This window comes from Rhineura floridana, chromosome 1 (genome assembly GCF_030035675.1).
Source record: "Rhineura floridana isolate rRhiFlo1 chromosome 1, rRhiFlo1.hap2, whole genome shotgun sequence".
NCBI classification, from domain to species: domain Eukaryota; kingdom Metazoa; phylum Chordata; class Lepidosauria; order Squamata; family Rhineuridae; genus Rhineura; species Rhineura floridana.
In genome coordinates, this window is record NC_084480.1 from 156,983,925 (window position 1) to 157,008,026 (window position 24,102).

The 24,102-nt window shown below is 43.2% G+C and overlaps 2 protein-coding genes across 13 annotated transcripts in view; one reads left to right on the forward strand and one right to left on the reverse strand.

Moving 5' to 3' along the window:
* EXOSC8 (exosome component 8) overlaps positions 1-24,028 on the forward strand; it is a 43,669-nt gene extending 19,641 nt beyond the window's left edge. Inside the window, exons 5-11 of the mRNA XM_061639150.1 lie at positions 1,146-1,191; positions 4,896-5,001; positions 5,083-5,128; positions 6,677-6,773; positions 15,429-15,546; positions 16,032-16,138; positions 16,522-24,028. Coding sequence (XP_061495134.1) covers positions 1,146-1,191; positions 4,896-5,001; positions 5,083-5,128; positions 6,677-6,773; positions 15,429-15,546; positions 16,032-16,138; positions 16,522-16,637 — 636 coding nt within the window. The 3' untranslated portion in view covers positions 16,638-24,028. The remainder of the gene's footprint in view (positions 1-1,145; positions 1,192-4,895; positions 5,002-5,082; positions 5,129-6,676; positions 6,774-15,428; positions 15,547-16,031; positions 16,139-16,521) is intronic.
* Positions 16,235-24,102, reverse strand: part of SUPT20H (SPT20 homolog, SAGA complex component) — a 56,987-nt gene continuing 49,119 nt past the window's right edge. For 6 of the 12 annotated variants that reach the window (XM_061639067.1, XM_061639051.1, XM_061639031.1 and 3 more), the window contains 3 exons: positions 23,168-23,224; positions 20,810-20,915; positions 16,235-17,065 (listed from right to left, as the gene is read on the reverse strand). In XM_061639067.1, the coding sequence (XP_061495051.1) occupies positions 16,983-17,065; positions 20,810-20,915; positions 23,168-23,224 (246 nt within the window). In that variant the 3' untranslated portion in view covers positions 16,235-16,982. Of the gene's footprint in view, positions 17,066-20,809; positions 20,916-20,945; positions 21,062-23,167; positions 23,273-24,102 lie in introns of those variants that run through there. The other 6 variants (XM_061639077.1, XM_061639059.1, XR_009764407.1 and 3 more) reach the window with 4 other exon arrangements.

The window sequence follows — 24,102 nt, forward strand, 5'->3', positions numbered from 1 at the left end:
TGAATTCAGAATAAGATAGTGGGATGCTTATTACTACTTTTAAATGTTGAACTCTGCCAAGGATGGCTCTTCTTGCCATGTTTGCTTGGCTGTTGGCCACGGACTTTGCATGCGACACTTGATAGCAGAGCAAAGTATTTAGGACAGGGGTGTAAAATCTTCCCACGTTCCTTCAAGGCCACATGACCTTAGAGTTAATCTGTTAGGGGCCACAGGCCAGCAGTGTGTGGGTCTGGAGCCAAACGTGGACACCTCCCCCACTCTTTCACACACCCTCTTTCCTAACTTAGTGTCATATGTGGCTGGAATCTTTTAGCTCTGCTATTTTTTTATCGGAGTTTTAAATGCTGCGTGTTTTATAGCTGTAAGCTGGGTAGGGTAAAAGATTAAAATACCAAGAGTATTTGGAGTTATAAAAAAATAGAACTGAAAATTGAATCCCATATTAAATTATATGATATTGAGGGGACAGACCCACCCAGGCCCGTGAGTTCAGCAAAATGTGTATGTGGCAGAAGGTCAGGCGGGGGGGGGGGGGGGAGATTGAACAAAGAAGTTCTGAGAAATGTAACTTGCTAAAAAAAAAACAGGTGTAACCGCAAGAACCCAGTTCAAACTAGTGGACATGTCTCTGTGCTTTATGTGGTGAAATTCTGTTGTCTGAGGAAAAGGGGAGGTAAATAAGCTTTGCCTTCCTTCAGCTTCAAGAGTGTGTAATCGTAATGATCTCGCAGTTTTGGCGTAGTCACTTGGACCAGTGTTCTCTCCCTGCGAGCTTGTATTTTTGTTGCCTCTGGCTGACTCGATCTAAAATAATTTTGTGTGCCTTGTTTCCACAACAGTATGAAAAAGATTAAAGTGTTGTACTTTAAAAAGGCAGACTGCTGCTTAACTATGTTTGCCATTTAAGTTTATTAGATCATGTAATAAATGTGAATACAATACAGAAACTCATTCTGATTTTAGTGAATTTTGTTTGCATGTTTATCATTAAAATAATAATGAACAATTAAATATTTGAAAAATACGGGGAAAATTAATCTTGATCCCCATATGTGTGTGCTTGCCTTAAGAAAAGCTCCAGAAAGACTCTTCCTACATTTCTTTCAACTCTTTTAACATTTCCCTTAACATTCTGCATACAGGAATTTGCAGCACCCCCTATTGATTCCAGTAACAAGGGATATATTGGTAAGATTTGGTTATTCACTATTTTTCTAAAATTACAAGTGATTTTATTGATCCTCTAGTGATCAGAAGTAATGATATTTTGGCAATTCCATTTGAATTCATGATGCTCCTGATATTTCTAAAAGTAGTTTAAATGCAATGAGGATATTGGTGTTCTTGCATTTTGCAAGATTTATCTTGCATTAAAAGCGCTATCCAATGCATGCCTACTCAAAAATAATTTTAAACTAGCTTCAGGGTGCACTTTTCATGTGGTTTCTAAGACTAAAACACAACATTAAAAACTACAATAACAAATAATTCCCACCAAATCCCAGAGGGAAGCGCATAGAATTGCAACCTTGTGCGAGTCCTCCACTAGCCTAGCATCCTCTGTCACACAGCTTTATATGTATGCTTTGTAACTAGAAGAGTCATAGAACCATAGAATAGTAGAGTTGGAAGGGGCCTATAAGGCCATCAAGTCCAACCCCCTGTGCAATGCAGGAATCCAAATCAAAGCATTCCCGACAGCTGCCTCTTGAATACCTCCAGTGTCAGAGAGCCCACTACCTCTCTAGGTAATTGGTTCCATTGTCGTGTGGCTCTAACAGTTAGGAAGTCCTTTTGAGCTTGTTAGTAGTTTCCAGTGAAGCTTGCTCTGTCCGTTTTTTCCACTTCAAACCTTGCATATTAGTGACAGCGATGCCATGGTGAAAAAATAGTTGGATTTTCAGTTGGCATTTGAAGCTGCCTGTGTTTCACATGTCAGTCAGATTTTTATTATTTATAGTCAAGGGCCATTACAATCTCTCTTTCACATACACACAGCAATCTAAGAGTAAAATAAAACATACATTTTCAGTTCCTTGTATCATTTAGATTTTAAAGCATCCCCTTGGGAGTCTACACTGTTGGGGGTAAAAAAAAAATAGTCCATAACTCGAGTTGCTAGTGCATATAAGGCTACTCCATAGGTAACAAACTTGTATCCATCGTCCAGCAACCATCTAATTTTGAAATCATCTGATTGTCCTAGAAGATTCTGAAATGAATAGAGAAATTAATGTATTGTATAAAGCAGTGATAGCTAAAGAACCTGAGGGTTTGTCTCCCCTTCAAGAGCCACATACCAGCACATGCATACCCTTGCAAACACTCGGGGGGGGGGAGGCATATATACATGCATTCCTCTCTTTGACACTCAGCAGTGGGTGGGGGGCGACAAGCAGCCCACATACATCTGCATACATGTCTGTCCACACACTCACCAGTGTTTTTGCTTCCCAGGGCAACTCTGGTGTAGGAACGTCTGCTCCTGCACCAACCTTTTCCTTGGAGAGCAAAAACAAAGTTGTCTCTTATCAGAAAGGTTGAAAACTCTCCACTCTCACCAGTTTGATGGCGGACCTCACCAGCGCCATCAGCTGGTCAAACAAGGCCAATTTGTTGGAGGACTTCAGGAGTCATCAGAAATTGCTGTGGAGTGGGGGGCGGGCCGGCGCAGCACATATGGGCCATTGGCTATCCACCCCTGGTATAAAAGGCAATAGAGGAAACAGTGAACAATACCTTTGATCTAGCTTCATCTGTGCGCATAATTCCTGCAGATAAGCAGCCTTTTTTTGGTAGGATTAATGTTAATGTCCCAAACTGAGAACTTCAGATTCTTCATATATTTAAAGTCGTTTGACGTCTTCAGCAAAAATTACATTGTGAATTTTATGGCCAGAAATATCCTGAGATGACGTTACAGGGGAAGTTGAATTGTATGTATTGTGCCGACCTAAAAACAGTTTTGCTGATTGTTTGTCTGGTTTTAGCAAGAGGCTTTTCCAATAGGAAATAATGGATTTATGAATGTATGCTTTTAGAGAAGGGAGACCTACTTCATTTCTAAGTAATGCCCCAGATGTACTATGTGGGACTCCAAGTTGTGTATGTAGGAACTAATTTTGGATTATATTCTGTTCATCTGCTCTACAAGCTATCTCAGATTGCTGCACAATATGACAAGATGTTTCAGCAACAAATATGTTTAAATCCTCAGTTCTAACCAACAATGATGTTTAGTACAATAAATGCCTTTATAGCTCCTAACGGACTGAAATATTTTCACAAAAATTAAGTACTTAAATGACCAACACTGTTTGATGATATAACCATCCAGGACCCATTTATCTCTACCCTTACCCTATGGACCAACTTTGACAGTTGGGTGGGGCAATATACCTGTGAATCACATGATGTCACTATGATACCACATGATTGACAGGTGGGTTGCCCCATCCACCTGTCAAAATCCCTTGCTCTTGCAAAGCCTGCCTCACACCCCTCTTTCCAAGCTCCATAATCAGAGCTTGAAAGGGGGAATGGAAAATCTTGGAAATCCTGTCCCGTGATGATCCCTTCAACTTCTGAAAAGGGTCAGCGCAGGGGGAGCTTTCCAAAGCAAGCAGGCCCATGTTTTTCTTCATCGCTGTGTGATGGGAGCAATCCCTCTGGCAGGCACTGCTGTCGTGCAGCAATGAGGAAATAGGTGCTTGTCTTCCAGGTGTTTGAAGCAGTCTCCCTCGCCCACCCTTTAAAGTTCACTGGAGGGAGACTACTTCAAAGAGCACGTGCTTTTTGACAGCCTCTGCACAACTGTCTTAAAGCATTTTGCAGCAGTCTTCCATGCTCCTCTGAAGATTGCTCCTCCAGCAATCTGTAAAGGGGGGGTGGGGAGAGAGCATCAGACAGAGCTTGCTTGGATCACTTTGTTTTTACATCAGCTGATGGCAGTGGGAGAACCTGCTTAGTGTTGAGTTCAGGTGTGTGAGAGAGCCCCTGCTGGTACACCCAGACAGGTCTTTAACCCCCGCTCAGCTGGTGAGCAGGGATTAAATTCTGCTACCTTGGCTGTGCAATCTTGTTATCTGCTCAGAACAGGATCACTCTGTTCTCCTATCCTCCGCTGATATCACTAGTGATGTCAGCAGGTGTGCGTAGTCTGGGAAAAATGGCCTGATGGGCCAAATTGGACCCCTGGGGGGGCATGATTGGGCTGAAGATGTTATGTAGCTCATTTTGAGGAAACGTCAAGAAGATGGAGGAGGGAGGGGTGTTTGTTTCCATTTCCCCTTTCACATGCAATGGCCTATTTCCTTTCAGTGTTCCAGAGGATCCCCCAAACCTCCAGAGCAGATTTTTAGGAAAGGGGAGCAGAGGCCTCAGAATACTGTTTCCATGAACAGAATTTGGTTTACAGAAATCTGGGTCAACTATTACGCAGTCGTTTAGATAAGCATCTATTTTTAGATACTTTTTCTTGAGGGTACACATTTCTTTTCAATCTAAATTAGATTAGATTTAATACTTATAACCTGCATTTCTGTGACAGAAGCACTCAAAGCAGCTTACCATGAAGACCAAAAACACATTATAAAACAATATCAATCCTGAATACAGTGTAACAAAAAGTACAATATAAGATTAAAACTTACATTATGAACACAGTAATAACAAGAATATAATAACAGATCTGTTTTGTTTTAAACATTTTCCTGGTTTCCTTAAGGTGTACTTGTAATTGGAAGAAAACCCATGCTAATGTGGTTTAGATGGATAATTATCCTTCTACAAAAAGACAGGTTCCATACATGAAATGTTGAGGAATGTGTATTGAACTAGATTTCTTCAATTAATTTTTTGCTTCATTTGATGCACAATTTTTCCTCCCTCAGTTCCTAATGTGGATCTTCCTCCACTCTGTTCATCAAGGTTTCGACATGGACCACCAGGGGAAGAGGCTCAGGCAGCCAGTCAGTTTATTGCAGATGTAATTGAAAAGTAAGAAATACTACGCTTTAATTTTTCAATAAAAATTATGAGATTAACTGGATTTTTGTCTTCACTGTTTCACTGCTTTAGTTCACAGGTGGTACTGAAGGAAGATCTGTGCATTGTAGAGGAGAAGGTAAGTAAAAGTCCTGTCGTTATAGTGAATGTTCATCAGGGAGTCATTTGATACCTAACTGGGCACCCTTGAACTAATTGAGCTCCAGCTCACGCAGAAAGATTTTAAGGGTCATTTTACATTATCACATATGCTATGGATATATGGAAAAGGTAGTTTTTTCCTACTGCTGGTATGAAGACAGGAAAGCCTCTAACCCAGGGGTAGCCAGTATGGTACCCTGCAGCCTTGAACTTCCATAAGCTCTTAAAACAGATTTAACAATATAACGTAGGATCTGGTTCTGCACAAATGCCTAGGAAAACAAAAACATCCTTGCCAGGTGCTAAAACCATGACAAAGTTGGGGCCAGGTGGGCCTCCCTGGGAAGAGCATTCCATAAATGGGAGGATGCTACAGAGAAGGCCTGTTTTGTCATTGCTACCCTCTGGACCTCCCTTAGAGGTGGCACACAGAGAAGTTGTCCTTTTGTATGCTCTGCTAATTTTCCCCCCAGTCACCTTAATGTCATTCCTGATCTCCTTATTTAGCTTTTCTAAACTTTTTTGACTGTAACTGCTGCTGCATTCTTGTAGTTTCAGGTTTTATTATTTTCTCTGTTTTATGTAACTTTCTTTTTTCACTCTTCTTTCTCCGTTTCTATACATTTTTCTTCCCTACTGCCACTTTTGCACCATTGTAGTTTACATTGTTTCTCCCTTTCCCCAGGAAATCGAAGTCGAGATGTTTCAATGTCGATTGATATCAGTGGGAGAATTAAGCAGGATTTTAAAATTTCTTCTAAAATTTAACTTGTGGCAAAGTTAAGCATTTTGGCCTTGGAATGCTTAATTTTGACTAAATTGTCTCCTTAGGAAAAAATTATACTATCTTCCGTCACTGACAGTGCAGTGATTGAACATGTAGTTGGTCTGTAGGAGGGAACAGAGGTTCCATTTCTTATCATTGCCATTATTTCAGCATTGCTAGGGCCACTGCACTGATGAAAGTAATTCAAAGAAATGAAAAAGGATATCCTATGAATGGAATACCTACCAGCAAGCTAAAACAAGTGCCTGTATTCATGGGAATTCTTTTTGTTAGTGGTGGTGAACTACTTGACGTGTCTGTGTTCTGTGCTACATTGTAGTAGTCCCAATTGTAGGTACCTACAGTTTCAGAACAATTTTTCTTTGAATGTTCGGAGTTTAATGTGGTATACTTTTTGAAACAGCAACGGTTTAAGCTGATTAAGCTGTTCTAAATGCTTGCAATGACATATCTGCTTTTTATACCATTTAGTAATCCTTTTTGTAGCAGGGCAAGGTGGTTTTGCCACACTGTGCTGCTGTAGCTGTGGTTACATTTTGTTGTCCGCATTTATAGATTGGGATATCAAGATGGGGGGGTGGGGGTGGGTCATGGTATTTCATCTTTACTTTCATTTCAGACTTAGTTTGTGGGAAAGCCATATGAAGGAATGTGTTGACTTATGCTCATGTGCACTCAATCTTGTGATGCCTTTTAAAAGCCTTTTAGTATTTACATTAACAGAACTTATTTCCTTAGATCGTTTGGGTTCTATATTGTGACATTATATGCTTAGACTACGATGGAAACCTTCTGGATGCCTCTATGTGTGCTTTCTTAGCAGCTTTAAGGAATGGTAAGTTGCCCTATTCTATTTGCAGATTTAAGCAGTTGCAGATCTGTCACTGAATTCCATTCAGTATTCTTAAAAGTATGCAGTGAGCTTCCCTATGGAGGCCTGAACCTTGTAGTGGAGGTATAACCCAGGCCTAATGTCGGCAGATGGGATATTCGAGTAGTTATTGAAGGTCGACTGCTGCTGCCCTGGGACACCTTTTCCAGCGTTCCTCTGAAGGTCAGCGGCTGCAATTTTCATTGCCCGCAATACCCTATGTTATACCAATTACATAGCCTTCATGAGAGGAGTAGCACTACCACCACCATTTGTTCTCCTCAGTAAGGCCAGTCATCCATCCAGCAGAAGTGCCTCCCAAACTGGGGATGAGGGTAGCTGCCATAATGTGGGAAGAGCCAGCCAGAGAGTCCCAAGACAGTGGCCTTCGTATGAACCGTTTCAGAACTCTTTTTTCTTTGTAAGTCAGTATCTTGATGGGGGGCAGGAAGCAAAATGACTTTCCTGTCTCAATTAGCATAGCAAGATATTTTAGGAATTGGAGGCAAATGATTTCTGTGTCTTGCAGTTAAGAGGTGGCCTCTCTCATTACAAACCTTTAAGGCACACAAGGATGCACCTTGGGCTGCCTTCTCTCCCTTTCCTTTAAATTTCTCTTCCCATCTACACTGAGGATTGCTGGAGCAGACAAGTTCTTGGCAGTGTTCTAATATCATTTGAAAAAAGATTATATTCTTATCTTGGAGATTTGCATTGTAACAAAGCTAATGTATGGTTCATTAGCCTTTCATTTTCCCCCCTCAGTACATCACAAGGAGGTAAGGTTATTGTGCTGACTCCTTAATTGTTCTTTTGCCTTTAGGGGAATTTAAACTTCTGCCTTACCTTTTACTCTTAAAGGGGTAGGGTTTTCCCCAACTGCATATTTTCTACCAAGAGGCAGCTGCAACTTTACACAACTCTCAGCCAGTGAAATTGATTTACAAAATGTTCAGGATACACTTGCAGTGCACAATATAGGATAAGATACGATAATAGGCTTTATCTTAGGCTGTTTGTTAAAGTATTAAACAAATCTGTAAAGGAGGATAGATCTGTCAGTGGCTGTTAGCCATGGTATTCAGTGGAAGAGACATTTAGTCTTACCGTGAAATCAGTCTTCTCTGTGCATGTCAAAGATGATATCGGGTGGGTAATTAGCTCCACCTAGTGGTTGAAGGCAAAAGAGTACTGCTGACGTTTTATTGTAGATCCTTTCCTGGTCTGTGCCTGCTCTGTGCACAGTTTTCAATGACAAGCCCATACGAACAAGACCAATAAACACCACAAAGAAGACAAGACAACAGTACTCATACACTCTCTGCTCAAAGTCCAATAGTGCTTGTAAAGGCAGCCCAGCCCTCATAGGGAGTGGCCCTGATATCATCTTTGACATGCACAGAGAAGACCGATTCCATGGTAAGACCAAATGTCTCTTCTCCTGTGCGTGGAAAGATGATATCAGGTGGGACATACCAAAGCTGACCCATGTAGGGTGGGAATACTGCTGGGCTGTGGCTACTATTGATCTGTGAGGACGTGCTGTAGCACCCTCCTCCCGAAGGCTGCCTCAGCTGAAGCATAGGAGTCTATTTTATAATGTTTAATGAAAGTATTGGGAGTGGACCAAGTGGCTGCCCTACAAATCTCCGCTAGAGGGGCATTATGGGAAAAGGCCGCTGATGTGGCCACTGCCCTGGTTGAGTGAGCTACTATTCCGGTAGGACGGGCTAATCTTAGAGAGGCATATGCCAATGATATGCACGCCTTGATCCACCTGGCTAGCGTAGACGTGGTCACCTTATTCCCCGGGGATGTTGGGTGAAAGGAGACAAACAAATTATCTGTTTTCCGAATTGGCTTTGTCTTGGAAATATAAACTTTAAGGGCTCGTCTCATGTCAAGAGAGTGCCAGGCTTTCTCTAAAGGGTGGACAGGATTCGGACAGAAGGATGGCAATACCAGCTCTTGCTGGCAATGGAAGGTAGACAACACTTTGGGACGAAAGGAAGGGATAGTACATAGGACTACTCTATCCTTATGAAATACACAAAAATTCTTATGGACAGACAGGGCATTCAATTCAGACACTCTACGGGCCGAAGTAATGGCCACCAGAAACAAGACCTTAAAGGACAGAAGACGGAGGGAAACTTGACTCAGAGGTTCAAACGGAGGTCTTTGAAGGGCTGTCAAAAGTTTATGTAGGTCCCAAGTTGGGTAGCGATGCACCGTAGGTGGTGCTGTTATCGTTGCTCCCCTGAGGAAACGTTTGACGAAAGGGTGAGACCCGATTGGATTATCCGGGGATCTGGAGAGAATTGCCGACAAGGCTGAAACTTGGCGCCTCAGGGTGTTAGGTCTGAGACCCAAAGATAAGCCGTCTTGCAGAAAAGACAGGATCTCGTTGACCCCTGCTTTCTGAGGAACGATTCCTTTCTTCTGTGACCAGGATGAGAAGATCTTCCATGTGCTTTCATAAATTCTGAGTGTGGATGGGCGTCTAGAAGCCATCATGGTTTCCAATACTTGGGGAGAGATGCCTTTTTTCAAGAGTCTCTTCTGTTCAAGTTCCATACATGAAGCGCCAACCACTCTTGGTCCGGGTGGCGGAGCTGTCCCTGAGATAGCAGGTCCCTTCTCGCTGGAATTTTCCATGGTGGTTCCACCGACAGGTCGAGGAGGTCTGGAAACCAAGGTCTCCTTGGGCACCATGGAGCCACCAACAAAACCGCTGACCTCTCGGCATGAAGTTTTTTGATCACCCTGGGGATAACTGGAATTGGAGGAAAGGCATATAGCCTGCCCGGAGGCCACTGGGAAGTTAACGCATCAATCCCCTCCACGCGTGGTGTTGCATACCAGAAGAAGAACCTCTTCACCTGCCGATTGTGACTGGTGGCAAACAGGTCTACCTGAATGTGGCCAAAATGTTCCACTATCTGACGAAAGGCCTGTGGGTGAAGTCTCCATTCTCCTTGAATCAGCTTCTCCCGACTGAGCCAGTCGGATTGGCTGTTGTCCTCCCCCTTGAGATACTCTGCCGCTATTGAGTCGACATTGTTCTCCGCCCACTGGAAGAGGAGAAAGGCTTCCTTCTGAAGGAGGGAGCGTGTGTCCCCCTGACAGTTTAAATAAGATTTGGCCGACACATTGTTCTGATAAGCACCGCCCCTAACCGTCTGGTGCTCGCGAAGTGTCTGAGGGCCAGATGAACTGCACGTAGTTCGAGCAGGTTGATCGGCAGTGTGGATTCCTGAGACGACCATGTGCCTTGAATCATCTGCCCATCGCATATGGCTCCCCATCCTGATAGGCTGGCATCCGATGTTATCAGGGTGTGCAGTGGATCCTGGAAAGGAACTCCTCGCTCCAGGTTGGGCTCGAGGGTCCACCAGAACAGCGACTGCCGAACCTCTGGTGACAGAGTTACCCTGCAGTGGTGTCTGGACGCTATGTCGTTTTGGAAGGGCAGGAGCGCCCACTGAAGTGTGCGGGAATGATGACGTGCCCATGGCGTTGTTTGGAACGTGGATACCATCAAACCCAGAAGTGCTGCCAAGTCCATCAGGTCCGTTGAGGGGGAGGATAGGACATCCAACGCTACTTTGCGAATCTTGCTGATCCTTTCTTGGGACAACGTGATGAGGCCGTGTTGTGAGTCTATAGTCGCTCCCAAATGTGTAATGTGTCTGGACGGAAAGAGATGGCTCTTGGCCTCGTTGATCAGGAAGCCATGGTCTTTTAGACAGGTCAGGGTAACATGGAGGTCCTCCCATGCCTTGTGCAATGATGGTGAGCGGATCAGAAAATCGTCCAGATAAGGAAAGATATGAATCCCCAGAGTCCTGAGGTGTGCCACCAGGGCAACCACGAGCTTCGTGAATGCCCTGGGAGCAGACAACAGGCCAAAGGGCATACCCCTGAATTGATAATGGTCTTGTCCCACCGCAAAGTGAAGGTACCTTCTGTGAGGGGGAAAGATTGGTATGTGAAGGTAGGCCTCCTTCAGGTCGATAGAAGAGAGGAAGTCCCCTAGCCTCAGCGCTTCTTTGATAGAAAGTAAGGTGTCCATACGAAATTTGCAGTATTTTATGAAGGAATTTAGACCCTTGAGGTCTAGCACTGGCCTGGATGAACCATCTTTTTTCTCGACCGTGAAGAACAGAGAGTAATTTCCCAGGAATCTCTCTCCAGGTGGGACCTTCTCGATGGCTGCCATGCGTAGGAGATGGGAAACTGACTGTAAAACTTTGCCCCTCTTGCGTGGATTTGCTGATAGAGGGTGTGGAAGAAAATTCCAGGTGAAGGCCGTATCGAAGGGTGCGTAGGACCCACTGATCGGAGGATAAGTCCTTCCATCGGTGAGCAAAATGTTGGAGACGGCCTCCCACTGGCGAGGCGGAGGCGTCAGAACTGACCCATTTCCACGTGACTGGGATGCAAAGCCCGATCGACCCAGAAGGTGCTGCTGGGACTTAAGCTGGCTGCGCTGTCTGTTCCAGAAGGGACGGCTGGAGCGGGTGTCTTTCTGTCTTCCAAAGGGACGTGAGCCCCGAAAGGACTGCGCCAAATGATAAGGATGGAATGAGCGACGAAAGGTTCTTCCGTCATCCCTTTTTCTGGTGGATGGCATGGACTTTTTCTTTTTCTTATTTTCCAAGACATTAGTGAGGGCAGTGTCCCCAAATAATTTGCCTCCTACGTAGGGTTCTGAGGCAAGATTCGAACGAGCTGCCGGGTCTGCCTCCCAATGTTGAAGCCAAAGGGTTCTTCGCGTGAAGATCCCTGCCGTCAGTGACCTTGCTGCAAACTGCATGGCATCCATAGATGCATCTGCCATGAAGGTAACTGCTCGAGAGACCTTCAGCAGAGATTTGCGCACCCGGGCTGCATCTTGCTGTGGGCCATCCAGCAGATCTTCCAACCAAAGAAGGGAGGCTCGAGCAAACACCGAGGAGGCTGTTGCTGCCCTGATTGATAGCGCACTAGCCTCGTGCACCCTTCTAACCCCCTGGTCCATCTTGCGCTCAGTGGTATCCTTAAGGTGTGCATCTGAGTCTTTCGGATTCAATGATGGGTTTAGCAGATTGACTATAGGTGCGTCTGTGAGTGGGACCGTCAGCTGATCCATGATTGGTTGTTCCAGCGTATAATATTTATTGGCTAAGGAAACCGATTTTTTGAATTGCAAAGGAATGTCGAATTCTGATTTGAGCACCTTCAGGAGAAGGAAGCTTCAACACTCTAGACCTAGGTTTTGGATCTGGACATACCGCTGAGACTCTCGAGGAGGATGGAGTAGGAGAATCCTCTGCAGAGGTGAGGGTAAGGGCTTCCATTGCCTTGCATAGCAGAGGAAGGAAATGAGGCGCTTGAAATATCCTAGTAGATAAAATCTCCTCAGATTCTGACTCCCCACTCCATTCCTTTTCATCCAAGACAATCAAGTCGTGTTCTGTGTCTATAAGCTCCTGCTCTGGGGGCTGAAGGTGCCTGCCTTGACATGCCGCATAGGGATCTGGAGATGTGCGGCTGGGGGAAGGGCATGTTTTTTCCCTCAAGTGATCTGCAGATGGGTTCCGTGAGGGCTGTGGGCCCGATGTAGCTTGAGAAGACAAATCTCTAGCCAGATCCATTAAGAGAGCATCCCTAAGCTGCTCCTTCAGTTGTTGAATTGAATGTGCTGATAGGTATAACTAAAGGGCGAGCCTGAGTGTGGGATGAGTGGAGCCTGTGCCCTTCAGCATCTTGGATCTGTTGGACAGGGATTGGCTCCTCCAAAAACCCTGTAAAGGCCTCAGGAGAGGAGGTGGTAGAAAAAATAGCACCCAAGGAAGGGTGAGACTGGCTGCCTTCCTCATCAGACAGGGGTTCCAGGTCCCTCTGATCCCTTGTATGGTGGACAGGACCCTGATTGTCTCTACAGGTTCCCTTACATGGGATAGGCAACCAGCCTTCCGTAGCCACCCTGCCCGCCAGAACCTGAGCCTCAGCCACCTCGTGCCTGACGGTAGAGGGGTGGGCCACCGCCATATCTGCATGATCCCCCGAAGACTGCAACTGCCCTGAACTCGGGGTGGGAAGGGGCTCTGATGCTGCACCTATTGCAGGCATGCGGGGGAGCGGTTTCAACCCCTTTGAGAGGTGTTTCGTCTTGTGTGTGGCTTTCCCCATCGCGGGCACACACTGCGGGACTTATAGGGTTAATAAAGGAAAGACTCTCGCTGGTGGTGAGTAACCACGCTTTCTTGGTAAAGGGCTGGGCAAGCAGAAAAAACCAGCAGCGGCTGTAGTCGTCCTCCCTACTGCGATTGTGCGTCTGCCCCCCCCCCCACTGCTATAGAGCGGGGAAAACGAAAGCTGCTCACAAAAGGAGCGTGAAAAAACTAGGTGCCGGCTTGGACACTGAGCCCCAGGGAAGCCGTCTCCAAACTAAAGCTGCTGACGCTGTTGCTAGCTCTCCAAGGAGAAACGGCAGCAAACTTGGCTGGAGAGGGAGCCTGACGAGGCCGACGGCCCCAGGAGCCGCGGGGAGGGGCTAGTTGCTCCTCGCCACGGAGAAAGGCTTCGAGGGAAAGACACAAGGAACTTTTTTTAAAAAAAAAACTTTTTTTCAGAAGGGAGAGGAATAAAAACACACGAAAGAACAAAAGTAAAATGACACATGAAACCTAAACAAACAATACAAGCCTGAACCAACGGAGACAGAGAGGATCCAACCACTTTCGTGTGAAGGCAAAAGAGAAAACTGAGCAGGGAGCAGGCGCAGACCAGGAAGGGATCTACAATAAAACGTCAGCAGTACTGTTTTGCCTTCAACCACTAGGTGGAGCTAATTACCCACCTGATATCATCTTTCCATGCACAGGAGAACCTCTGAATACAGGGGGAAAGCAGGGGATGCCTGTTGCCTTTGTGTCCTTACCGTTAGGCTTTCTGGAATCACCTCACTGATCACTGCTGAAGACAGAATGCTGGAGTGGGTGGAACTGAGCAAGGCAGTTTTTACATGTGATGAATAATCTTTATACAGTGTACACAATCATATATATTCAACAGGATGAGTCAGAAAAGAACATTGGTTGCCTACAATGAAAGTAGACAAGCTGTGTGTATGTGTACCATCCAACATGTCAGAGGGAGGGTCTGGGACAGAAGCAAGGAAACAGTAGACATTTGGGATAAAGGAGAGGTTTGGCCTTAAGATCACCCTGTCCCTGTGGAACATGCAGAGCTGACTGCTGACAAGACAGGGCAGAAAGTGCCAATGCTGTCCATGCTGTAGTGATTGTGGTAAGGAGTGCCACCTTGAGAGAGAGGATATGTAGTAAAGGGGCAGCCCATCTTGCTTTGACATTATTAAAATGAGGAAGGGCATGCCACTGCTTTCTGCTGGAATTTTTGTTCTGGAAAAACTGGGTTGCAGCCAGAGTAGCGCTAAGTGTCCAGGCAGTGAAAGGATTTCCGCTTGTGCAACAGGATTCCCCACCTCTCCCCCTCCCATCTGTTCTAGGGATTCACCCAACCCTCTGGAGCAGATTTGGGGAGGGTGGAGGAGAGAGGGCTGTCCCATTGCACAAATGGAAATTCTTGCTGATGGGATGCTTATATAAGCACTACTTAGAATATAACCCCCTGAATCCCCATGAGAGGAGGATCCTGTCTGGCAAAGACTGAAGGAAGAAACAGAGGCTCTAGCAGCACCAAAAACCATGAAAGCCTTTTCTTATCTCACCACTCAGATTTGGCCACAGAATGTTTCCTGACTGGGGGGCCATGGAGCCAAAGGACTACACAGTAAAAATGGAAGCACTGTGAGATGAAGCTGAAAAAGGAATGAGTGAGGAGACTTCGGTGTGTTTTTTAAAAAGAGTGCAGGATAAGAAAATCTGGGGGGAAAACAAATGAAGAGGTATCAGAAAAGTGAGAGAGTAGATCCAGCTCAGGTGTTGGAGAGGCAAGCATTGCTTCTGCTTGGAGGAAAGACAGGAAACTAAATTGAAAGTTCAACAGGGAAAGAGGTCAGCAAAGCCTCCAGGCAAGCAGGACAAGCAATAATCCAACTGGATGCTTACAACACCGAGAGTGTGGCTTTTTCTTCCAGGCTGTCACATCTCTATCTACGCCCAACTGAAAGGCCAAAGCACTTGACTTGCTGAACATTTATCTCTTGGACAAATGTTTTGATTTGTGACTTGTAACACTTGCCGGCTAGGATAGAAACCACAAATAGCTTTGCATTTTTATTCTAGCCAAAATCCTGCACTGTGCAGTATCTTAACCTTTCCCTCAGTTCCTCTTTTACAATTTGCCAACAGAATATGAGATCTCTCTCTCTAACGTCTGTAGATAAATCTATGGTACGGCTCCTGAGGTAACTTTTCAAAGACCCTCAAGTTCTTACTTTACACATCAGCACAGGATACTAATGACAAATGCACAATCAAGTATTTCTACGCTTTTTCATACTTGTCAGTCAGAAGCATGGTCCTGCATACTTTCCTTCACTCTCTCATATTCCTTCCAGAATGTTCCAATTCCTCTTTTGCTTATCAAGAAAGTCTCTAAAAAAGGATCTCAAGGTTCCTTTCTCAATATTTGCTTTTGTTATTTCAGTGCGCTTGCCGGCTGTTTCTATAAATGAAGAAACTGGTTTAGCAGAAGTTAACTTCAAGGAGAAAACTCCTTTAGCTATTAAAAAGCAACCAGTGGCTGCATCATTTGTACTGCTTGAGTAAGTGCCCCCCGTTTCCTTAATGCGCAAGGAAAGCATGCCTTTGGAGTGAATAAATGTGAAATGGGACTGTGTAGAATATTCGGGGAGGGGATGTTACCATATTAGCCCTTCTGCACCTGTTTTGCTTTTTCCCCCCCTGAGAGCAGCAGCTTGGTAGAGTTTTCACAGTTTGAACCATTCTTAGAATATATTACTACTTTCATTCACACCTAAGAACATGTTTTTATACCAAAATTAGTCTGTTTGATCTCCATGCTGGTAACTGTAACTAACATGAATAAATTGTGAATGAGCAAAGTAGTTTTCCTGTCATCCTTGTTGTTCTTCTCATGCTCTGTGCTATCTATTTGAGGAATTAAGTATATCTCAGTTTAGTGCTGCTACTGAACTGCATAAACCCAAGCTAATGCAGCGTATCTTGCAAACATGATGCCTTGATGTCAATTCACTCCACCTGTGCCATTTTTGTGTGTCCTTGAAAGTACATTAGTGATAGTTGACCCAACAGCAGAAGAGGAAGACCTGGCAACTGGGAATCTAACTATTGTAACTGATGAGGAAGGCAAACTGTGTTCTGTTTATAAGCCAGGTACTGTGACATATTATTACAAGTGACTCTGCATATCTGTATATGTACGTCAACTAATAGTTCTGTCTTTCTTTAAAAATATTTTACAAACTGCAGTTCTGCAATGAATACAGAATGGTTTTATTGCACCTGCGGCTGCCCTAAAACTCTAGATTCGTTTCCATTTTAAGTATTGTTTAACTTCATGCCATGTTTACCATGGAGCTTTAAATAGGCAACAAGCCTTACCCATGAGCGTAGGTCTCAGATCTGCTCTATTATAAAATCAATGTGATAGAAATTAAGGCGATTTCTGCTTATTATTATTTTAAAATTTATACTTTGCTCTTCCTCCCAGTAAGAGCCCAGGGTGGCAACTGATGATGTCCTTTTTCTGTTTTAAGGAGGAAATGCAATAACTGGCACAAAACTTCAAGACTGCATCAGCAGGGCAACAGTACGGCACAAAGAAGTGAAGAGACTAATGGATAAAGTGATCAAAAGTGTAAAAGCAACCTAAACAAATGCATCTCTTGAGTAATTTGTAAAAGTGTATTTGCTACAATGCACAAATGCCTTATATCAAAGACTACATTTATGAAGTTCTGTTATTTCAAAATATCATTCCACTTGAAATATGTACAATACCGCCAAAGGGGCAGGCAGCTTCTTAAAACATGACAGTTTCCTTACAGAAAAACAATCTTATTTGTTAGGAAGAAACTCCTGAGTTCTACAGGATTTGTTGTGGCAAAATGCAGTCCACATGCTTAAGTGTAACCTCAAAATTCAATTTCACAAAAAAAAAATAATTAAAAAATCAAATGCAATTTTTAGGGTTTGAGCATTATTGAAGTGCTCCTCTTTACTTTTTCACTGGCTGCCTGAATGATGCTGTTGTAGCTGCGCTGCTGCCGTAACCATTTGATGGTGCAAGAATTGTAACTGCTGTCAGGAAGAAGGAAAAAAGAAAACATAACATGTTAGAGCTGAGTTTTTATCTCAAGAAATAAATAAGACATTGGACAGGTGAAAGGGCAGAAATTTTCTAGTATGTGATGGCAAAGGTAACAAATATATTCAAAATTGAACTCATGATCTTGAAAAATCAAGTTCTCAGTTTTCCTCATGTAAGAATGCCAAACTAGCATATGAGATGTTAAGTATAGTAAGTCCTCTCGCTAAGCAGAGGTGGGAAGCTATAGTCTCACTGCTTTGGTTCAAATAGAAGCCATCTCCTTTTACAGGCCTAGCTTATCCAAACCTATTTCCTGATATCACCATTGCATTTACTTACACATGGTACAGGCCAAAGACATTTAAATCTGGACATTAATAGGTGGCCTGTGAGCCACAGAGTTTGAAATGTGACCATAAACAGCACACATAATGGAAACCTAGTGGAATGGATAAAGCCAATGGGATATGGTTATCCCTGGATACAAATTACAGGAAGGCATCTATTGGGGGTAACACTATATGTCAAAGGGGTAGATAGAGCAAGAGGGCAGAATTCCCTCAGATGAAAGTGGCTGGGTACTGCATACTGCTGGTGGACAAGGCAAAAAAGGCTTGGCTTCCTCACTGCAGTGAGAAAAGTACCTGCAGGCAGGGTCACTGGGCAGCTGTTGGGGCTGCTGCTGCGGGCTTGCAACTGGCCCGGGCGCCTTTGGAGCCAGGCTCGCTCGCTCTCTTTCTATTATTATCAGTGGAAAAAAAGTTATGTTCCACCTTTCAGCAATTTTCACTTTTCAGCGGAGGTCTGGAACCTAACCCGCCATATGAGTGGGGCCCTACTGTATTCATTATACAGCTACGAGAGTGGCTGTATACTATAGCCAGGATGGATGTTTCACATTCTGCCATGTTAAATTGAAAATAACCCCCATGCCATCCTGCTGTTTCCCATAAGCTTATTTCAAAATAAAATCTTACAAAACTTAGACCTGAACTCAGAAACACTTCTTTAACAACGGATACACAAGCCGATACACAAAAATCAGCCATGTTCACAAAGTACCTGTAATCCTATTATTGACCTTACACCACACTCTCATTTTAAATTAATTAAAATACCTGGCAATTTTTAATTAATTTAAGAAATTTAACATTGGAGTCTATGATAGTGCAGGCATGCTCAGTAAGAACTAATTGTCAGTGTTCTAAGTCAGACTCATGGCTGTTTGGCTTGGCTAATCACGGGGCTACACCCGCACCAGACATTTATTCCACTTTAAAAAGTTGATTAAAAACTACACGCTCACCAGGCGTCAAGTTTTTTAAAGCTGTTATGCAAGTTTTGTATACTAATCCTGCATTTATTTATTTGATTTATATCCTGCCCTTCCTCCCAGTAGTTTTGGGTTACTAATCCCTAATTTCACTGCTTTTTAATTCAGTGTGGTTCAACAATCAGCCCCTCTTCTGGTGATTGTAGCTGTACAAGGATAATAGGGTGTCTCCCAAAAACTCTCAGCATCCTTCACAAACCACACTTCCCAAGATTCTTTGGAAAGCCATGACTGTTTAAAGTGGAATAAATGTTTGTTAAGGATGTGCCCAAGGACAGCTTTGGTTTAAATTTGGGTGGGAGACTATATGTGTCTGCTGCAGAATAAAAAGGTGGGGAAAACCACAAAAAATAATACTATTAACAATGTCTTCCTTGTGGAAAGAAAGGGGGCTTTCCCTCTGCCGAGTGCTCACTCTCTCCCCCAGGTCAGTTTCACTTATAAGTATGATTACACAAGAGTAAATCCCACTGAACTCAGCAAGTGTGCAAATGACCAACCTACCCTACCCTCCTGCCCCTCTCCTCTCCTTCCGTGCACCTCCTAAGCTTGTCCTAAGTTTCACCTATCCTAAGCTTGATTGCAGGTGAGTAAATCTGATAAGCCTGCAAATGATCAATCCATTCTCAGCAAACTTGCACAGGATCCCATTTCTTACCTTCCAGATTAAAAAGCAGAGAAATTTACTAATAGGCAAAAAGGCCTTGCAGTTTAAGAACATACCTATAGCTGACTGATATTTCTACCAAACTTTAAAAAGCAGAGAAATTGGGCAGCTATAGCGAATGCACCAGGGGAGCAGGAAACCTGACCTCCTCTCTGAGATATTGTATTGCCCTACAAATTTGTAAAAATGCAAACACAATTGGGTTGGTCTTTCACAGTCCAATCCACTTCCTGTATTGTTGTTATGTACCTTCAAGTGGATTACGACTTATGGCGACCGTATGAATCAGCGACCTCCAAGAGCATCTGTCACGAGCCACCCTGTTCAGATCTTGTAAGTTCAGGTCTGTGGCTTCCTTTATGGAATCAATCCATCTCTTGCTTGGCCTTCCTCTTTTTCTACTTCGTTTTTCCCAGCATTATTATCTTTTCTAGCGAATCATGTCTTCTCACTAGGTGTCCAAAGTATGATAATGAGTTGATTTTTCTCTTATCTGCTTTTTTTGCTGTCCAACTTTCATATTCATACATAGATGTTCCTGTGTAGCTTGGAAGAATTTGGTAATGTGTCTCTGAGCATATGGTCACACCTACAATCATGACTGCATCTCTAAAGATGGAGAACTACCGTTTTTTGTATGTTTGTTGGTGTTCTTCTTACTTTGCTTCTTTCCTGTGTTACTAATGTTTCTACAGAGAATCTAACGTAGAAAATTGTATTTCTCTCATTCAACCTAGAAATATGTGTCAAATTTATTTTTATTAATTTCATAGTCTTTTTACTGGTCAATGTCGTATGATGCTGAAGATAGCCTCTTATGTTTCAAATTGGAGGTTATATTCTATTTCTATTTTGAGTGAATTAACAGTGGAATCTCAAACTGCAGATTGATGTAAAAGTCTGATTACAATATGTTGCTACTTAAGTCATAAATTTAGCTGCTGGAAAAAAACAAACTTGGCCTGCCTAAGATGCATGTGTTCAGCCTAATATGCTTAAACCACTCCACATAAGGAAGGGTGGGCATGATCAATTAAAAACGTAGAGCACACCTAGAAATTTGCTAGAATATACTTCACCTCCCATTGTTTCATCTTGTGCAAACTGAGACACTCCTCATGTCTACTGGAGACAATTCGCAGAATTGTCAGTGCCATTATTCCACAATTGTTGCTGGATTTTTTTTTAGTGTAAATTATGTAAAGTGTAGCTAGACTTCACATATTCACAGAAACTAGGAGGAATGGTGGGATATAAATCAAATAAGAAAAATATTTAGTATAGAAAAGTTCACTGAAATTGCAAATTAAATCAAACATTTAAAGTGACTATCTGCACTATATCAATTGTTGCTTCCTCCCTGCTAAAACAAGATCAGTACAGCACATGCCTTGTTTCTGTTATTTGGACTAATTGCAGGTGTTGCCACCACTTACCATATGCTCAGAGGTGCATATTACCAAACTGTGTTTGCATTTTTACAAATTTGTAGGGCAGTACAGTATCTCAGAAGAGTGCAGTTCTCCTGCTCCCCTGGTGCATTCACTATAGCTACCCAATTTTCCTGCTCCTGTCTCACTGCCTATCTCAGAGCCATGCCCTGCACAATCCACATGGTGACCAGAGTTTGACTGCTATGGGGGGGAAAGCCATTGTACCCCTTGGCTTTTCTGTTGTTAAGAAACAAATCTGCAGCAAAACACCCCTGTGAGGATGCTTCCTGAAGACACGTACCTGCTCCCTGAGGCTGCATGAAGTTCCCTACTCCAGTCAGGTTAACTACAGGAGGTTGCTGAGCAGATAAGGCCTGGTCTTGATTTATGGAGACTTGATCAGAACCCTGACAAAATAACAAAAATATAATACTCACTGAACTTGGAAGTAACACTTGGCACTGGAAGATGCTCTTAAGTAAGAACAGCTTGATATATCATGCCAATGGTCCATCTAGTCCAGCATCCTGTTCTCACAGTGGCCACCAAATATCTATGGGAAGCCCAAAAGCAGGACCTGAGCCCAACAGCATTTAATTTCCCGTGGGGGGGGGAGGGGACACACAACTACCTATAATTAGATTTCAAGAACTATTTGTATAAAACCTTTTTGAAACGACTGAGTAATTTTCAAAGTGGCTCTTGGGCTGATGCAGAAATAATGGTGGTTTTCTGCAAGCCATGATATGCAAATTAGAAGTCCATCTCTGGACAGTGAACTCCTCCCTTTTTCTCTGCAATGATTTCCCCCAACCCCCTTTTCAGCAGTACAGTATTAACTTTCACTTTACATGTGCACTGATGGAAACCACTGGTTACACTAAGCCCTGATTACTCATGACCATGGTTTGTGAACTTCAAATTGTTGTTTCAGTTGCTGGATTATGAGGGATCCTTGTTGGGCGAAACATTGTTTGCAATGGACCATGCATAATAGGAAACTGGGAAGTGGAGGGGGAGACCCCCCCCATTGACTCTCAAATTGCAAACCATGGTTTGCATGAAGTCAGTGTTGTCTTGCAGTCAATATCCATGGGCTATGAGGATGTTATCTAATTTTCCTGTTTAAAGCAAGCCTCTAAAATAAAAGGATGGGATCACGAACACTTCTAAAATATTACTCACAGGTAAAGTTTTGAGTGGCTACCTACATGAAGTACCAACTCCAAAACCCATATTCTAGGGAGTGCAACTATCTCAAGAATATCACTGCCAAAGTAGCAATTTTAACTTATATCTGTATCAATAAAATATTTCTCTTTTGCCTGAATCTTAAACCTCTGCAATCAGCTTTCTTGTTAGCAGAAATAGAGCTATCACATGTAAACAAATCCCTTCCAGAGGCTTCCCGCTCACGTGGCTGGATAAGGCCACTTTCCATTAACCCCAATTAATTTGTTTGATTTTATAAGGAGGAATTACCTTCTAATGCTCCATCAAACAATCTTTTATGTGATACACAAACCCTTACTAGCATTCCTTAGCCTTGTGGGCTTGAGATACATTCACTATTCTAAACATGTTGAAAAATGCATGCAGTGCATCTGTTGCCAATGGGCATATGGGAGTCAAGAAACATTCACAGCCGCTGTCACATTCCATGTGGGAATATGATGGCAAATAAGGAGTGAACCTCAATGTATGGCATAATGCTGGCAGTACTTATGTGGCTGTCTGCTTACCAACATCATGCCAAATAATGCCTGTAACAATATATTTTTATTGAGTTGTATCCAGTGAAGTCACCCCATTAGTACAAAGACTTCTGCCTGTGCAATGGGATTTTCTCTCTCTCTCTCCCCCCTACCTACATGCCCCCCTCCAATCTGTTCTGGAGTTCCTCCAACACTCTGGAACATATTTGAGAAGGTACAGGGGGCACATAGGAAGAAGAGAGGAAGAGTACTGGATGCAACCCATCAATTAGAGATTCACTTCTGAACTTAGTTGCACTAACAAAATGCTGGAAATTAGTTTGCTGGATTAACAGTTTTTTCAATTATACAAAGCATATTATATAATACAAAGGCATGGATAACGATTAGTTTTGGCAACATCACTACTTCTAACTACTCCTGAATTTCCTCATTCCCTCTCTTACTTGAGAGTGGCAAGCATGTAGTATAACTCATTCGCCATCCCTCTCTTCAAACTACTGCACCCACATATTTATGTATAATGTGGCAGGAGAAGCACATACCACCTTTTCAGTGGTGGCTCCCTATTTGTGAAATGCCCTCCCCAGTGAAGTGTGTCTGTCTTCCTCATTATTGATTTTCAGGAGGAGTTAAAAAAAACATTCTGGTTTACCCAGGAATTTGATGGCTGTTCCTAGCAACCCAGAGATCACTAGATAGAAGAATATTTTTATCTGTAACTGTTTTTAGATTGCTTGTTGTTGTTTGCCTCAGTATAAAGCAGCTTTATCAACTCCTCTTTCATGAGGTCAATTCTTTTGATTTTGACAGCTATAATTCAGTTTGCAGCTACAAATAATCAACCATCTCTCCCTACTCTATTGTAAGGTGGACCAATAGTGAATACTTATTCCCAAAGGTTCTATGTTTTGATAGCATTGTTTGCAACAGGTATACCATACCTGGTCTCCCTGTTGTTGAGGACTAGGCTGTTGTGATGAAAAGTGGGACAACTGCTGCTATTCAGGTTTAAAGACAAGAGACATAAGTCAGGTTGCACCATTCTCCTGTGATGAGCACAAACCAAAGCAGAGATTAAATGTTGTATTCTTTGCAAATTTAATTTGTGGTTTCACAACATTTTTAAAAGGCCAGTCAGCATAGAGCATTAGAGATGTCAGTGTAAAAGTATCTGCTACACTGGCACCCCTCCCCAATTTCAAGAAAATCTAGGAGATTCTGACATGGTGCATCAAATTCACATCTGGGAAAGAAGCCAAAACCAATGAAAACAAACAGGTCCTACAGCAAATTGTATTTTGCAGCCACAAAGCAATGTTCAACCCATCCACCTGATCACTATCAGTCCACAACTCATTCTACTCATTTGGTCAGAACTGTATGTTCAGTTTAGGCCTAGGAGCCTGAGTCTCTGTAAACAGCCACAAAATTTGCACTTACACTAGCTTGCCGAATTTCCCCTGCAACTCCCTCCCCCTATTCACTTTTCCTTATAGAATAAGAATTATGTGTCCAGCATCCCAGCTGGAGGGAAAGCAGCTGGACAGAGGTGACTGCAAGAGAAGGGTAGCAGAGGGAGGAAGTGTACCCCTAGGTACTCCTAAGTCCCATCTTCCTGCTTTGTAACTTTTGGGCGAACTGGATTCCAAGACCAGGTTTTCACTGAATACGAGTTTCTAACTTTGATGTCCTCTTCTCAGTGCTTGATGTGGTAAGGCATTCTTATCCATTATTTTCATATTAAGATTCCTTTCTTATGTCAAGAGACACAGATATCATCTGTATATGTGAAATTTAAATAAAATGATTTTTTCCCAACAAACTGGATGTTCTTAATTATCAACCAAAGGAGATGGAGCTCTGTGCATTCACATCT